Source organism: Notolepis coatsorum, assembly GCF_963971535.1.
Source record: "Notolepis coatsorum genome assembly, chromosome: 5".
Classification (NCBI taxonomy): domain Eukaryota; kingdom Metazoa; phylum Chordata; class Actinopteri; order Aulopiformes; family Paralepididae; genus Notolepis; species Notolepis coatsorum.
This window is the reverse complement of record NC_140169.1, coordinates 77,654,465-77,672,621: the sequence shown is the minus strand read 5'-3', so window position 1 is coordinate 77,672,621 and position 18,157 is coordinate 77,654,465. Positions and strand designations below refer to the sequence as shown.

The window sequence follows — 18,157 nt, the reverse complement described above, 5'->3', positions numbered from 1 at the left end:
CACATCATGACGCACATTCTCCTTGTCAAAAAAATGTAACTTAAAAAATCCAGAGAGACCAAGAAAAAAAAACAATTTCTTTTTCATTCACAAAAAAAAAACATCCACCATCTGCCTTTTACGTTTACTGTAAATAATTTACACAAGTTTCAGCTACAGACTTCATTGTTATGGATTGTGATCAGAGTGAGTCACTGGGAAAAATACAGTTATTAAAGCATTTTTTTTTTTTTAGCACACGCATCTGTCATCCCGAAGCACATGACTTGATAATATTGCCTGTATAGAGAGAAGGCCCTGGATCAGAGCGGGGCGACCACGTTCCCCCATAGTCACAAAGCCTCTCAGAGTGGGAGCACTGATCCAGAGTCAGCTTCAGTCCATTGGGATTGTAAAAAGGTCATGAAGACGAGTGATCCTGGTCACAGACCCCAGATCAGCTCTCGTACTCTGGGGGAACCTTGTGAGTATAGAAAACACATAGAGTGAGCACTCCCTATCTACACAATACAGCTCAGCGTGTTCCCAGTGCTACTTCGCCATTAGAGAACCCTAACCCAGATTGAGAAAACGCCACCCTGTTTTCTACTCAAAAGACAACACTGCTTCTTCCTCATCCTTTGAGATTCAGTGGTGGTTGGATCATTACCGCCACCTAGTGGAAAGAGGGGGGTGATGATGTGGGGTTCAGTAAACCTCTTTAAAGAATAAATGTGAGCCTCTAGGTGGGCGGTATATACACATGAGAACAAATCAATCGCCCTCTCTCCACATGTAGAAGAAGATCATCTGCCTCCACACATGGACAAGTGCTCACTCTATGCATGTGTGTCCAGGCCGTCTTTCTTCTGCAAGGTGATCCAACACGTGGTAACCAGTCAGCCAGAGGCCTGAAGGAGCACCTCCATGGTCACAGAGTTCTGTGGGTTTGTTTGTTCGTCGGTCGCCGGTTCATCGGCTCGTGCTTGGACTTGACAACGGCGACACCGTCCATAACGCGTATCAAGCGCTCCTCTCACCCCTTTTAGATGGCGTACAAGGTGTCGGGGGGGGGGGGGGGGGGGTGTTGGAGACACTCGGCTACAGTCAAAACAGGCTTCGGATTTCTATTTCACAGGTCAATCCTCAAAAGGAAAATCGGTAAACTGAGAAGGGGGGGTGTGTGTAGGCGATTTCAGTCCTCTCCTATCCCCCTCTCTCTCTCTCTCTCTCTCTCTCTCTCTCTCTCTCTCTCTCTCTCTCTCTCTCCTTTTCCTCTCCTCTTCTTAAGACCGTTCGGAGTATGTAAATCCAGATGTTTCGAAAAAACAAGACAAAAAAAAGGAACGACAACAAAAAAAAAGATAAAAACATTGCAGTGTATTGTGGTTGTTTCTTAAATAGGTTTACAAAAGAAGGGGGGGGGGGGGGGGCGTTGTGGCCCAGTCGCTAGTCGTCTCCACGGTAACGGTAACATTGCGTGTGTCCGTATTGCTATATATTAATAGTTACAGGTACTCAAACTCTAGTGCTTGGTGCAACGCCAGCAGATCCGAGTGGCTCGATATCCTCCAGAAAGGCATGTTGTGCTGAAGAGTGGAAACACACACACACACACACACAATCACAAAACATACGCACAAAACACAACACGCACACCAAACACAATCACAACACACACACACACCCACCACAATCATAACACAAACACACAGACACACCGGTTAGATACAGAGGAAGAGTCACAACAGTATTAAGATGTGAATGACTTCGAACACCACCACCACCCAGAGTCATGCAAGCTACACTACAGTAGCTTGTATAGCTGCTCTGTTTGCAAAAGCACTGCAACCAAAAATCCATGCATTCCTCGGCTAAACACCACCAGCACCCAGCGGCTAACAACTAATAAAACACAAAGCTGGAGAAGTCATACTGGATTCATACAAATATTCACTGTTCAAGACTTACTGGTATCTATTGTGCAGTATATAATATATATAATTGAGGACCTCAGACAAAGAACCATATGACTCTGTTTAACGTTTTCAGAGGAACCAACCTTTTCAAACTGTATTATCTAAAGATGACCAGTTAGAATGGTGTGTTAATTTGTAGTTAAAGATGGTACAGGTTGAGTACTTTCTTGTGATTACAACACTCCACGTGATCTGGGTTGACTGGAGTTATTGGTTCTTCAGTGTAAGAGTTCAATTACTATTAACCATAATCATTGTGATTAGAATGTGTTTACCTCACTCTGTCACACACACACACACACACACACACACACACACACACACACACACACACACACACACACACACACACACACACACACACACACACACACACACACACACACACACACACACACACACACACACACACACACACACACACACACACACACACACACACACACACACACACACACACACACACACACACACACACACACACACACACACAGTGTATCATAATGTATGTGAATGGCAACCAGAAATCCTAAACAGTGAAGAGTCCGTACATCCTTGGAACACCGGGTCAATCAATGAGCATCGACAAGAATGACACTGCATGAGTGTAGGTGTGGCTCAGTTACCCAGTCTAACACAAATTAAGTTGCTCAAAACTTAACCACTGTGTACAATTTTACCTGATAGACAAAGCTGATTTATTAATATTGTTAATTATATATATAATTTTATATACACATATGTGCATATAAAACTATATATATAACATTAAGATATTAATTACTATATATATATATATATATATATATATATATATATATATATATATATATATATATATATATATATATATATATATATATATATAAACTGTATACACATCTTAATATATGAAAATCTGTAAATAAGTAAGAAAGAATGTAACTAACTTCATATAATTTGAATAACTGTCCAATTTCATGTCATTATTGGCTAAAACAGGCAGGAAATGTACAACAGTTGGCAAGCCTCACAATCTCAACAGATCACTCTATCACACAGTCGAGGTGAAACGTCTACTTTCATTTCATTAAATAAAGTAGAACACAAAAGCAACAGCAGATAGTAAAAGGTTAAAAAAACCACTACAGCAAAGAAAGGCAGGCTCGGTCCAATCAGAGCGTTTACACGCTGCGCGGAGTGGGCGGGCGGGGGTCACGGTGAGGTCGCGGGGATCCATTTACCTTTTTCGCCGCCTGCTCCTCTTCCACACCGTCCCCAATTACAACATACACTACTTTCCTGCCAAACCTTTGCATTATGCGCTCAAAGCAACTCTCTTTTCCTGCAAGAAAATCAAATATGGAAGGAAGGAGGGGGTCAAAGGTCAGGGGGAGGTAAAAATGTAAAGGTGGTTTTATTACCTGGCTGGCTGCATGCTCCTCATCCCGCCCATCGCCAACCACAACATATGTTATGTTAGTGCCAAAGCGGGAGACTATACGCTCAAAACAGCTCTCTTTGCCTGGAGACAAACAAATGACTTACACAGCTTTTCTTTTGACTCATATTCTTGACTGTGTTGAATGAATGAATGAATGAATGAAAACTTTATTTAACAGATTGCAGAATGGGTACAATACAGTACGGCTCAATACATACAATTGTTAAGGGGATGCAGACCTGAGAAAGACGTTTGTCTTGTTTCCATCAGGGTCCCCCATTTTCAATTCATATAGACATATATGACATACATGACATACAGATAGTCAGTACTGCTACATCTATACATTTATGACATACCAGATTTGCAAATACAGTACTGTTTGTGATACAGAAGGAGTCAAGAAAAGGGAGTATATACATTTGACGTAGAAACTGTACATTGGAGGAGGTTGGGTGGGGGGGGTTGGGTACATTGGGATATTGACAACCATACTGGGTCATTTACATTGGAGGTGGTTGGGGGGGGGGGGGGGCGGGGGGCACACTGTATAAACAAGTAACACTGTACATTGAGGGGGGGGGGGAGGAGACACTGTACAAACAAACACAATTGTACATTGAACTATTGACAAAACCATACTAGGTAAATGACTGTACATTGGAGGGGGTTGGGTTAGGATATTTACAGGGGCCAGTGTTGAATTGCAGTCTCCCGTAGGTGTCCCTTGAGAGAGGTTTTGAAAGTGGGTAGTGATCCACATTCCTTTACAGCTTTGGGTAGGGCGTTCCACATTGATGTGGCATAATTGCGAAACGTGTTTAGTCCCTTATTTGAGCCGAATCTGGGTTTAACATGATTTGTGGAGCTCCCTCTGGTGTTGTGATCGTGGTATTCACTGACCTTTGGGAAGTATTTTGACATGTACATGGGTACCTTGGTCGTGTAGTGTATCTTGTAGACCAGGCCCATTGCAAGTTGTTGTACTCTGTCGTCTACTCTAAGCCATCCTAGGTTGTCAAAGTGGGCAGGGGTGAGGTGGGTTCTAGGAGTAAGGTCAAGCAGTAGTCTGACCAGTTTGTTTTGAGATGTTTGTAATTTTGTTTTTAGCGCCTTTGAGGTGCTTTGGTACCATGAGGTGCAAGCATAGTCGTAGTACCCCTGAATGAGTGCTCCTGCCAGAGTCTTCAGGGTGTTCTTGTTTACCAGAGAGGAGATCCGGTACAAGAATCGAGTTCGTTGGTTGACTTTTTTTATTACATTGGATGCCATTTTGTCACAGGAGAGATTAGCCTCTAGGATGGAACCCAGGTAGGTAATTTCATCTTTCCTTGTGACAATATTGTCACCCACTGTAACTGAGAAGCCGTCGGTCTTGCTGAGTTTGTTATTTGAACCGAAGAGAATGGACTCTGTTTTGCCCATGTGTAATGATAGTTTGTTATCAGCGAGCCATATGCAGATTCTGCCTAGTTCCGAGCTGAGGGTTTTTTCAACCTGTAACTTGTTCTTGTCAGAGACCAGCAGGGCTGAGTCGTCCGCAAACAGGAACAAGTTGCAGTCACAAGCTGACGACATGTCATTTGCATAAATTAGGAACAGTAGCGGTCCTAGTATGCTTCCTTGTGGAACACCACAGCTCACTGTGAGGGGGGGGGGATAGGGTACCGTTTACCGTTGTGAGGCCACTAGGGATGGGCATGGTTGTTCCAACAGTGGACTGTTTGTAATGACGTAGGTATTCGACTGGAGCTGATGGGTTTGTTTGTGTCAACTGCACTGATTCGGCCTCTAATGATTTCCAGTTTTTTTTTCTTTCTATGTTCAATAAATAAAATTTAGTTTCCTTCTTTATTTGAATGAGGATCCTTTGAGGGTCCTTTGGGGCTACATTATGAGCGCACCGTACACTTCTCTTTTGGGGGGTAGTTCGGTTAACCAATCAACCAATTGATTAATAGAATATTCGAATATTGATACGTCATCAAATGCCCATCCCTAATCGATACCTGCTGATACAGATTTACTACTGAGCCTTCAACAAGTATTGGCAGTTACAAAGTTCCAATCCAATCTTTTACTGAAACTAAAACGTAACCATTAGTTTGGGGTCAAAATATTGAGACCCCCCCCCCCCCATATTATATAATATTATATATTTTTACAGCAGTATTGGAGAGCTGTAGTATGCTTCTATATACCAAAATAGAATGGCTTGTATAGAATTTTAGTTTCTTAGAGTAAATTCTAGGGATGTCCGATATTATCGGCCGATATTGGCATTAAAATGTAATATCGGAAATTATCGGTATCGGTTAAATATTTTTTTATTACATTTATTAAAACCTTTATTTACCCAGGCAAGCAAGTAAGAACAAATTCTTATTTTATTTATTGTCAAAAGTATGCATAATGTTGTGTTAATTCCACGACAAGGGGGGGGAAGACCCTGCATATATCGGTAGCCTATCGGTTGATATCGGTATCCGAAATTAAAAGTTCGATATCGGTAAAAAAGCCAATATCGAACATCCCTAGTAAATTCTCTAATACTGATCCAGCCTGGTTCTGATGGCCTGATTCAGATGGCCTGATCCAGCCTGGTTCTGATGGCCTGATTCAGCCTCGTTCTGATGGCCTGATCCAGCCTGGTTCTGATGGCCTGGTTCAGCCTGGTTCTGATGGCCTGATCCAGCCTGGTTCTGACCCCCTGATCCAGCCTGGTTCTGACCCCCTGATCCAGCCTGGTTCTGATGACCTGATTCAGCCTGGTTCTGATGTCCTGATTCAGCCTGGTTCTCATCCCCTGATCCAGCCTGGTTCTGATGGCCTGATTCAGCCTGGTTCTGATCCCCTGATTCAGCCTGGTTCTGATCCCCTGATTCAGCCTGGTTCTGACCCCCTGATCCAGCCTGGTTCTGATGGCCTGATCCAGCCTGGTTTACATCCCCTGATCCAGCCTGGTTCTCATCCCCTGATCCAGCCTGGTTCTGATACTAATATTGCTGGTATCGGTACATTTCTACTGTGCTGTGCGGATGGGAATGAAAGACAGGACCCAGCAGGTTCTGTGCATCACGGCTGAATGGGGACTAGCTGATGTACACACATGGCAGACGGTTCACCCTGATTGATCCTGACAAACACACCAATGCAGCCCGAGAGGCGCTTCGGCTCGAGCGGATATCATCAATCTGGTTACCGTGACAACGGGAAGACTCAAGAGGATGGAGTCAGAAGTCCTATCCCTCATTGATCCCCTAGGCCGAGACTGTTTCACAGATGTTCCGTTCCTTCATATTAAAAAAAAAAAAAAATCCTTTTCTTTCCCCCCCGAGAGACTTAAATGGATTCTTGCCCTGCCATTTTGGCAACTGTCCCAATAAGGTTGGAGACAAAAGTAGCAGCTTAAAATGGTCCTCCAAGGTAGCGTCCTCTGAGGATATGTGGGCGTATCCCCCTCCAGGATGTGAATTGCGTGATAGGCCAGTCAAACGACACGAATCTCTGTGAGATAGTTGGGCCATCGTTTAGGAGAAAAACACAACCTTTAAAGGCCCAATTTGTGATTATTTTCATGTAAACACAGCATATATTCACATACATTCTTGAAGATTTTTTATTTATTTTTTTCCCCTCTTTTTCACCGCCTGATTTTCTATGCTTTTCTCCCCATCCCAATTTAGTCGTTATGCCAATTCCCCCCCTCCCCTACCTGGTCGTTGTGCACATGTTCCCCCTACTGGTCGGTCAAGGGAGCCCTGAGATCCACCACATGCTTCCTCCAACGCATGTGGAGACAGCCAGTGGCTCTCTTCTCACCTGGCAGCGAGGACTCTCATAGTCTCATTGGTGAAGTGTAACGCGTGGGAGGTCACGCTGCCCTCACCACTTCCTGCCTTTCGCTGAGCAAGCGCCCAGACCTGACCCGTAGGTGTCGCTGTCCACCACGCCAGATTACCACCCATGACTTCCCTCCCGCTAACTCAGCCAAACGGGTTAGTATGACGATCGGCCCAAGCCGCAGGCAATGCTGACTCCGGGAGTCGAGACCGCAGCCTCTTGCATTGGTGACGAGCGCAATCTCCGCTACGCCATCCGACCGCCGTCATTCTTGAAGAGTTTGATGAAAAATAAACCATTGGAACTTTGGATCAATGTTGAGGCGTCAATGTAAACAACATTGAATCAACGTTTGAATTTTAGCTGAAATGCTGTCCTCAACATTGACTCAATGTTGCAGAGCTCCTGTCTGTACAAGCTGACTGAAGCTGACTGGAATCTACTTGTGTGTAAAGTACAATGCACCAGGTGGGCGATGTTTGCCAGGCGAACGATTTTTTAAGCCAGGCGACCGATAGAATGTTATCGCTTCCATTGTTATGAATGAGAGAACCCACACAGCAGCAGATTTTCGAGTGACAATCGTGCAGCGAGTTCTGTCGCCTGGCTAAATATCGCCTCAATCCAATTTTTTTAGGCGACACAGCAAGGACAATGAGGAAATAACATGACTTCTACTGGTGTATCATTTGTAATATACATTTATTTATCAATACATTCATTGATCAATAACCTACGTATTATTAACATGTTATTTATGTTAATTATTAATTAACTAAGTTAGTTATTCATTTATATGTGCTGCTTAATATCGCCTACATTAACGAATTTGTCTATTTATCGATACTCCCATCAATCGACATTGCATTACTGCTGATCAGCACGTAATCAGGTTAACTAGTGGGGAAAAAAGTTTCTCACTTTTCTTTGTAGACCATCGCTGTACGAATAGGAAGAGCCGTATTGTGTCGCGCTAACCCTTCCAGACGCTTTGTGGTGCAGCCTTGAACTTTCCATAAATCCATTTAGTTAGATCCAGCACTGAATGCATTTTGTGATTATGATAAATTTTCAACAACTAGCGTTAGTTATTTCCTGGTTGATTCAGGACGTGATGTCACACAAATGCCAGGTTCGCTCAGCCAATAGACAATTCGTTTTATTAGTGTGAATGTATACTTTTTTATCCAGTGCGCAGTTGGATAGTAAACGGTCCTGAATGGTCGTGTTGTCACGATACTGGAATTTCCACTTCGATACGATACCTTGAAAAGTATCGATACTTTCGATACTTTCAATACCAAAAAAAAAATAATTATAATAATTTTTTTTTTATTATAATTTTTTATTTTTATTTTTTAACAAATTTTGCTTTTGTTGCTGGTTGATTCTCCTCAGCTTCTCTCTGGTACTATACGAGAAGATAAATACACTTTTAAAACCCTTTGTTTATCTTTAGATCAGAGAGAGAGAGAGAGAAAGAGAGAGAGAGTGGCTGCTGGAGATTTTAGGTCTACTGAGCGCACCTTCCTAGTTATGACGAGAGAGAGAGAGAGCGAGAGAGAGCGAGAGCGCGAGAGCGAGAGCGAGAGAGAGATTTCTCCGGAGCTATGCTCGGAACATTTATTAACGTTACGCGTGTACTGGTGTAGGATGGGCTCCGGCTCCGCTCGACCGAACGTTGGCAACGGGGTAGTTGTGTCGAGTTCATGCGTGTACTGGTGTAGTGGGCTCGGCTTGACGTTACTCCATTTCCATGAAGTGATAGGTGGCCAGCTAGCTAGCATTAAGCTAACGGAGGAACGACAGCTAACGTTAGCTAATAATAGCGTTGTTTACAAACTGAAGACAGGGCTGCCTGCCCGGCTGTGAGGGGGAGGAGGAAGAGAGAGAGAGAGAGATTTCTTCGGAGCTATGCTCGGAGCATTTATTAACGTTACATAGCATAGCATAGCTCCGGAGAAATCTCTCTCTCTCTCTCTCTCTCTCTCTCTTCCTCCTCCTCCCCCTCACAGCCGGGCAGGCAGCCCTGTCTTCAGTTTGTAAACAACGCTATTATTAGCTAACGTTAGCTGTCGTTCCTCCGTTAGCTTAATGCTAGCTAGCTGGCCACCTATCATTTCATGGAAACGGAGTAACGTCAAGCCGAGCCCACTACACCAGTACACGCATGAACTCGACACAACTACCCCGTTTCCAACGAGGAGGCTGCAGCAGGCAGCAGCTTGTGTCTGTTGCTCTGAGCGAGGAGGCGGAAGGGCAAGGCTCTGGCAGCGCGTCTGTCTGTCAACAACTTGCGGGAGCAGCCAGCTGGTACCGATACTGCAGAAAGTATCGGTACTTCGGGAAATGAGTATTGAAGCCGTTTTAAATATTCAGTATCGATATGTATCGATACTTCGATATTTTTGACAACACTAGTGTGGTGTGCTAAGCGACAGCTGATCGCGTCGCCAGGCGACGTTGCTCGCCTTCAGTCTGCTTCAGTCAGCTTGTACGGGCAGAAGCTTGACCCCATTGACTTTGCATTAATTTGTGGCTAACTAGTGAGAGCTAGTATGAGGAACAGTGTGGATTGTACTGGGGAAGGATTATACCACAACTATCCCTTTAACCCAGGGGTCCCCAAACTTTTTCCTGTGAGGGCCACATAACTTTTCCCTTCTCTGGTGGGGGCCGGGGTCAGTTTGTAACAGAAAAAGTGTGACGATCGCAGGGGTGCCTAAATGTAAACATTTATTGTTTTCCAGAAAGCCACACATAACCAAATATTAATAACCATTTCCGGGATCTTCACGAAAAAAAGTCAGGAAATAAATAATAACACTATTAATGAAATAAATAACACTATTTATTAGGGATGCTCGATATTGGCTTTTTTACCGATACCGATATACCAATATTGTCCAACTCTTAATTTCCGATACCGATATCAACCGATATCAACCGATACCGATATATGCAGGGTTCCCCCCCCCCCAGAAAACGGAATAATTTCAGGTAATTAACATTACATATCTCTTGTTGTGGAATTAACACAACATTATGCATACTTTTGACAATAAATAAAATCAGAATTTGTTCTTACTTGCTTGCCTGGGTAAATAAAGGTTATAGAAATGTAAAAAAAAAAAGATTTTTTAATTTTTTAATTTTATTTAACCGATACCGATATTTTCCGATATCACATTTTAATGCCAATATCGGCCGATAATATCGGTAGGCCGATAATATCGGACATCCCGTATTTATGAAATAAATATACAGTACCTACAGACCACCTAGCTCTAGCTCTGTACTACTTAAAGGTTACCGCACCTCAGAGATCTGAGAGATGGCAGTGGACATGTATCACAGAACAAAGGCCATATGTAATGGCCTTGGGATTGAGGAACATACTACCAGCCAAAGGAGGAAGCAGAAATGGATGGACGAGTATGTAGTTGGGAGGGTCATCAAAGAGAAGTCGCCTATTCTCAGTCCTTGCCCCACAATGGTGGAATGAACTACCCACCCCAGTTAGGACAGCCGAAACCCGTCCAATCTTTCGCCGTCGACTAAAGACACACTTCTTCAACCATTATCTGAATTAAAAAGAAAAAAGAAAAAAAGATATCTAACCCTAACTAACCTTACCGTCATGCACTTGTCCTAATAAACTAACCTACACTGTAGCACTCAACACTTTGATGAACATTGTTACTCAGCTGATAGAGCTGTACCCTTCCTGATGACTTGTCGTACATAACTTGTAAGTCGCTTTGGATAAAAGCGTCAGCTAAATGACTAAATGTAAATGTAGTTGAGTCATCTTGTGGCACAAGCTCAGACCTTAGCTCAGGAGATCAGCTGAGACAGAGACTGTTCTATCCAGTCCTCGACAGAATGCTGGAAGAGCTTGAGAGCAGGTTCTCATGAGTTGGAGAACAACTTATGAGAGGCATACAGGCATGTTATCCAGCCTCAGACCAGTTTCTCTCAGTGGAATTGCTGCAACCCCTCGATACACATTAAAATATCCAACTACTGTCAGAGGAGATCACAGTTGCAAAGTGTTTCCTGGTCAGGACAGGCAGAGATGTAGTCCCTACTATCCAAAGTGTCTTTTCCCTCCTGGATGATAATAATAATAATAATGCATTTTATTTATAAGGAGCCTTTCAGGACACTAAAAAAAAAGTCCACAAATCGGTGAATGAAAAAATTATAGGATCAAATGAAAACTACTACTTACTAAAAATGGATGTTTAAAAGTATTAAAAACCAACAAAAAATATCAAACACTAACAAACATTCAGCACCGACAATGGGGATGCTGCCATCTTAAAAAAAAAAAAAAAAAAAAAATATATATATATATATATATATATATATATATATATATATATATATATATATATATATATATATGTAGCAGCCTGAAGTATTGCTTATTATTCAGAGCTGCTGACTTGCCTTTTTGTCTCCCCTTTCTGCACCAAGACATTTTAATTAGTTTCATTGAGATTCGCACGAACAATGACACAAGCGTCTCCTTCTATCACTGGATTATATTCTACCATCCTCTCCCCTGTGTGACTATGACTAGTAGGCGGGACCAGCAGGGGGCAGTAGCAGGCAGAGAGTGTCGGAGAGAGATGGAAGGATATATATGCCGGAGGAAGGGAGAAGACAGACCTCTTCGAGTCGGGACCTTTGTTGTGAACAGACGTGTCTCGGGGAGCCCCGTATTGAACTTGAGTATATTACGGGTTATCCTCTCTCAGCAAACGTAGTAGCGTGTTGCCTGTTTCTCCCTGAATTCCCTAGTGATATACCACGGGTTATCCTAGAATAAGAACGTTATAGCCGAGTTGGGCTTAAAGTTAAAGTTATTTCCTCTAGTGAGGCGCCCCGCCAGTGTGGCGCGAAGAGGAACGGTGCTTAGGAGTACCCTGCGTTAGGATATATCTCGTCCAGCAGAAGGGCTGTTTGGGACCCAGAGTTTAGCTGCAGTGTGAGTGAGGGAACGCTAGATCCGCGTGTCGACCCAGCACCAGCTCTATAACCAGTCTGCTCCGGCTGCCTGCAAGTTGCAACCAGTCTGCTACGCCAGCCTACGACCAGACCTGCACCTGGCTGCCTGCAGGACACGGGAGTTCTTCCCCACCAGCAGAGGTCGTCATCGGCCAACACTGCCTCTCTGCTCCAGCCCCGCTTGCTAGCACCTGCGATGAGAGTGTTCGACGCCATCTTGCCACCCGGACGGTGGTGGAGCGGCGCGGCCGCCATCTTGGTAGAGTACATTAGGGCTTCGGTGCCCAGGATCTATTGCACGTTACACAGTGTGGTGCGGCCTGCGGGCGAAGTTAACGTTGCTAACTACAGACCCCAAACATTACATGCCGGCATTAGCATAGGGCTTTTGTTTTGGTAATTGTGGGCCCACACTTTTGTTTTCTTTCCTTTCCTTTGAGCGTGATAACATGTGTGTTTAATAATATTTTCCCATCCAATTTACCTTTTCCCTGTGGGGAAGTTACAGACCTGGTGCATTATAATTAAAGCCTTTTGAGGTATTATTCTTGCCGTATAATTAAAGCCTTTTGAGGTATTATACAGGGTGAAGGCCCAGACGTGGGTGATGACTCAAACACAGTGAAGTATATTATCCCTGATATTAACCCAGAGGTGGGTGTATAATATACGTGGTTATGAGGTATTGAGTTACACACAGGAGCTATAGTAGGACTTCAGCCCAATTGGCCACTAGTATTAAATAATTGTAACTGAACAGTACAATTAATATAAAGACTTAAATGGGGTTCGGTGTGCGTGTCCATTCCTGTGCCCAGCATTAACTCTTTTGGTGTGGGTAACGTATATATGATTAACCCCTTCCTACCCAACTCTCCCCTTTTCATTGTAAAGTTTCTAGGGTCATTGAGGGAGGGTACTGCTTGCGGGGGGAACTCAGAGTATTTAATTACAATTCAGTCCCGAGGTGTGGGAGGGCTTAAGGAGCAACGGGGGGGAGTGGGAGCGTGTTGGGGAGTACTGTTGACCACTCTGCTGAAGGGAAGGAAGATCAGAGTACCAGACCAGGTTGGTAAATCCCGGGCCCCATCCACTCACACTACCAGCCTCCAGTCGACGCCCCAGGCCCAAAGACGAGGGTGCAGTCAGACAGAGTTCTACTGTGTCCAGCTACCTCGTGACTGCCAGCAACCGTTCCCACGAAGCAGGGATAATCCACCCTGCTACATTTATATTCTTTTTTTTTAGAGCTCCGGGGCTCTAGGGGGCCAGGCCAAATGTGGAGGCGGGCCGGATCCGGCCCGCGGGCCGTAGTTTGGGGACCACTGCTTTAACTCTTTCACTACCACACTACAAAAGGTTAACTCTTTCACTACCACACTACAAAGGGTTAACACCTTTCACTACGACACTACAGACAATTAACCCTTTCACTGCCACACTACAAAGGGTTAACACCTTTCACTACCACACTACAGACGGTTAACCCTTTCACCACACTACAGAAGGTAACCCTTTCACTACCACACTACAGAAGGTAACCCTTTCACTACCACACTACAGACTGTTAACCCTTTCACTACCACACTACAGAAGGTAACCCTTTCACTACCACACTACAGAAGGTTAACCCTTTCACTACCACACTACATAATGTTAACCCTTTCACTACCACACTACAGAAGGTTAACCCTTTCACTACCACACTACAGAATGTTAACCATTTCACTACCACACTGAAAAGGGTTAACACCTTTCACTACCACACTACAGAAGGTTAACCCTTTCACTACCACACCACAAAGGGTTAAACTCAGTTCACATTGGGGAAACCTTTTTTCTTCTTCTAAAACTAGAGGCCAATCCTATAAAGTAAGGTTTTGATATCTAGATTGAAGGACAAAATCTGACCATGAGAATAATCAGTGTTTGGGATTAAAGATCAAATATCAGAGAAGACAATTGGAATACACTATAACCAAGCCAATGAATGAGAAGCCAATCAAGCTGTGTGTGTGTGTGTGTGTGTGTGTGTGTGTGTGTGTGTGTGTGTGTGTGTGTGTGTGTGTGTGTGTGTGTGTGTGTGTGTGTGTGTGTGTGTGTGTGTGTGTGTGTGTGTGTGTGTGTGTGTGTGTGTGTGGCCCGTGCATGACCAGGTCAACATAGTCTGTTTTCGATCAAACTGGTTTACAGGAGGGCGTTTCAAGCCTGCACGGGTGAACACGCAATCCTGCACACACACACACACACACACACACACACACACGCGCGCACGCACGCACGCACGCGCACGCACACACACACACAGACACACACAGACACACACACACACACAGAGTAAAAACAGACACTCTTGCATGTTCCCATGAAACCTCCCAGTGAACCCGAGCTCAACTCAGACATTAAGTTTAATACCAAAACAGAGAGCATGGAATGACTAACATATGGGATGAATGGAGAGTTATAATAATGAGTGGATAGCCAGCTGTGTACATAACTATTGAACCTGAATGCTATGGTTTGTTTTTATGCACCAATTATAATTTAGTTCTTAATTATTATTAGTATGCTTCCAATTTCAGTTTCATTAAATAAAGTTTCAGTTATATAGAATTATATAGAATTACTGATTGAAGAATGAATGGAATGATTAAAAAAAAGCGTGGTGAGGTGTAGCTGAGAAAAATATGAAGGCTGTTGCGGTGTGTGTGTGTGTGTGCGTGTATTAGTGTACTTGTTTAACTATACTTGTGAGAACCGACCCTTGACAAACCACTTTTAATGTGGGGAAATGTTGGTCCTCATACCAAAAGAAAAGTTGATTATCGGGTTAACCCTTTCACCACCACACTACAGAAGGTTAACCGTCTGTAGTGTGGTAGTGAAAGGGTTAACCTGCTGTAGTGTGGCAGTGAAAGGGTTACGGTCAGGGTTAGGGTTGGGCATATAGCACCGATAGTTAGGTCAGGGTAAGGGGCTAGGAAATACAATGTCCTCATAAGGATAGTAAAATAAGTATGTGTGTGTGTGTGTGTGTTTGTCTTACCTATTTTGGTTGCACTGTAAATGTTCTCGATGGGGAACGCGGACCCCAGACTATACAAGAGAACTTTAGCCAGCGCTGGGATCAACTGCGTCGTGGTCACCAACACATTTACACAGTTACTCCTGTAGGGGGGAGAGAGAGAGAGAGAGAGAGAGAGAGAGAGAGAGAGAGAGAGAGAGAGAGAGAGAGAGAGAGAGAGAGAGAGAGAGAGAGAGAGAGAGATTTTTTGATTTTATAAAAAACTTAATTTTTTACTAAAACTACAAATGATGCAACAAACCATTCAAAATTAAAATACTCTACAACTCAACAATCAAAAACAAAAACAAACAACAAAACAAACAAACACAAAAAACAAAACAAAAAAATCAATTAGGGACAACGATGCTGAAACTGAACCAAATTGTCATTTGAATTTTCCCCCATGGAAAAAAATAACTCTAAATGATCTAAAGTTCTGGGTGCATCAGAGAGAGAGACACCGGAGAGGCACTGTAGAAACCGTAGTCCTGAGAAGAGCGTCTCTAGCTTCACCTTTCCCCGTGTGGTACAACACATCAGGCCTTTGTGTGTGTTCGACAGACTCCAGTCAAAGCCTATCCCGTGGATAAACAGGGCCGCCTCGTCAGCTGACCTTCCTCCTTCAGCCTTATCACATTTGCTCCTACCGTCCACCAGTTTTATATCACATGGCATCGATGATGTCGGGGGCCGAAAACAGAGCAGGGGGACCGAGATGCACTCTGGACCGACATCCTCATTAGACAGTTTGTTACCCTCGCCACCCCGTCCGAGGCCGCCTTTTCCTTCCTGGTTCAGATGCCACTCCAACATCACCTCCCACTCCCCCGTGGGGAGACCGGCAGCCCCCAGTGACTTCCCATCGAGCAGACTGATTCGAGAGCTCAAGTCCCTGATGAAACCCATTCCGAACATAGGGTAGAAATTAACCAGCAAAGGCCGCTTTGCCATCATCCTCCGAGGCTGAATCTGGAAACCGTTTATTCCGGCGTAGAACGTGTTGAGCCCCACAGTCATACCTTCCAACCCTTGAACAAGGTAAAGGTGCCGGTAACATAAAAAGACGGCAGAGAAAACATCCCCCATGATGACTCTGATGAGAGGTTTGCTGAAGGAGTATGGCGTGGCCTTCCCATCGGGCATGAAAACGATACGCTCCGCTCCTGTCTCTGAATCCTCCATAATCCCAGTCTTTACAAAGTTCCACAAATGCATAAGAGTATATGAGATGATCAAAAATGTCTCAGCCTCCTGGCCCCGGTAGCGGGACACCTTGAAATGTCCAGCCCTAAGTGACAACACAGCAGTCCCATCAATAAAAAAAACTCTCATTTAGAAATAAAAAGGTAAAACAAAAAAAACAAAAAACAACAAAACTACACTGATTCCACTCCGCCCTCCACCGTACTGAGGCCCCGCAGTACCTTCTGTACAATTTTTCTCATCCTGTATATCTCTGTGTCAGCAAAACGACCATCTCCTTGAAACCTCATATTTTTCCTTGCTGACAAAATAAAAAACGCCTTATCTGGAAAGAATTGTGCTATCTCTACCCCCTTCCTGTTCTTTGTCATCCGTAAAAACATTTTCATTGCCTCCAATGAATAGCTCTCATTATCTGAAGTTGCAGATGCATCGCTCTCATATTCCTCATCATCATTAGCGCCCATCTCCGACCATGTACTCTCTTGTGTACTCTGTGTACTGCTGAGTACTTCCATCACACCTGTCTTCTTAGCTTGAGAGCTTGACAACCCAACTACTTCAATCTTCCTCTTCTGCCTAACAACCTTCATCCCGTCGTCCCCTCTTCCATGTCAATATCCTCTACTTCCTCCACCCTGACCCCCTCAACTGAGTCCTTTGACCCTGTTCCCTCAACAGTCCCACCCTCCTCCTGCCCATATATTCCTACCACGACCCCCCCCCCACCTCATTTTCATCCCCATCACCTGTCCCTTGTATTTCAACAGATCCACTTGCCACCTCTGTAATCCTTCCTACCACGACCCCCCCCCCCCTCATTGTCATCCCCACCAGCTGTCCCTTGTACTTCAACAGGTCCACTCGCCACGCCATGTACACTTCCATCCTCTGTAAACCTTCCTACCACGACCCCCCCCCCTCATTTTCATCCCCACGATCTGTCCCTTGTACTTCAACAGTTCCACTCTTCTCCTGGCTATTTAACGTGTCCCGGCTGCCACCAGCTCCTTCAACCACCCCCCCCCCCCACATTTCCATCCCCACCATTCTTTCCTCGTACTGCATCTCCAGCCTTACCTACTCCTTCCATTTCCTTATCACTTCTATCTGGTACAATAACCTTCTCAGAAGTCTCCCCACTACCCCTCTTCCCCTGTCCCCTGTCCCCCCCTCAACCCCTTGATTCACACCCCAAGCTGCTCTCCCTTTCTTCGTTGCACTCTTCCCATCATTTGCCCCCCTGCTTGGCCCCTCCCCAGGGCACGCTTGTCTTTGATGCCCCTCCCTTCCACAACCAAAACAACGCATGTTTTGTGTCGTCGCAAAAATAATATACTCAAACCCGTCTATTATTACTTTAAAATTAAGATCCAACTCGTCCTCACGTTTGTTCATTATAATGAACGTCTGCCTTCTGTGAGAAACCACATGCTGTAATTCAGGTGCTTTAAACCCGAAGACATCTTCTTTAAGGGAGATACAATCTTCCCAAACCTGGCGAGTTCCCTTAATATAAGCTCGTCGCCCACCAACGGGGGAACATTTGCCAACGTCACCTTTTTTGCAGGTGTTGTGAGCGGCATCACAGACACAAACGTATCATGTATGACCAACCCGTCCGTTATCAGTAGATTTACTTTAATC

General features: G+C 44.3%; 1 protein-coding gene across 1 annotated transcript in view; it reads right to left on the bottom strand.

Annotated features, from left to right (window-relative positions):
* The window catches only part of eya4 (EYA transcriptional coactivator and phosphatase 4), a 270,391-nt gene continuing 252,234 nt past the window's right edge, over positions 1-18,157 (bottom strand). The window contains exons 12-14 of the mRNA XM_084314148.1: positions 15,287-15,408; positions 3,362-3,462; positions 1-1,568 (exon numbers count right to left, since the gene is read on the bottom strand). Coding sequence (XP_084170274.1) covers positions 1,488-1,568; positions 3,362-3,462; positions 15,287-15,408 — 304 coding nt within the window. The 3' untranslated portion in view covers positions 1-1,487. The remainder of the gene's footprint in view (positions 1,569-3,361; positions 3,463-15,286; positions 15,409-18,157) is intronic.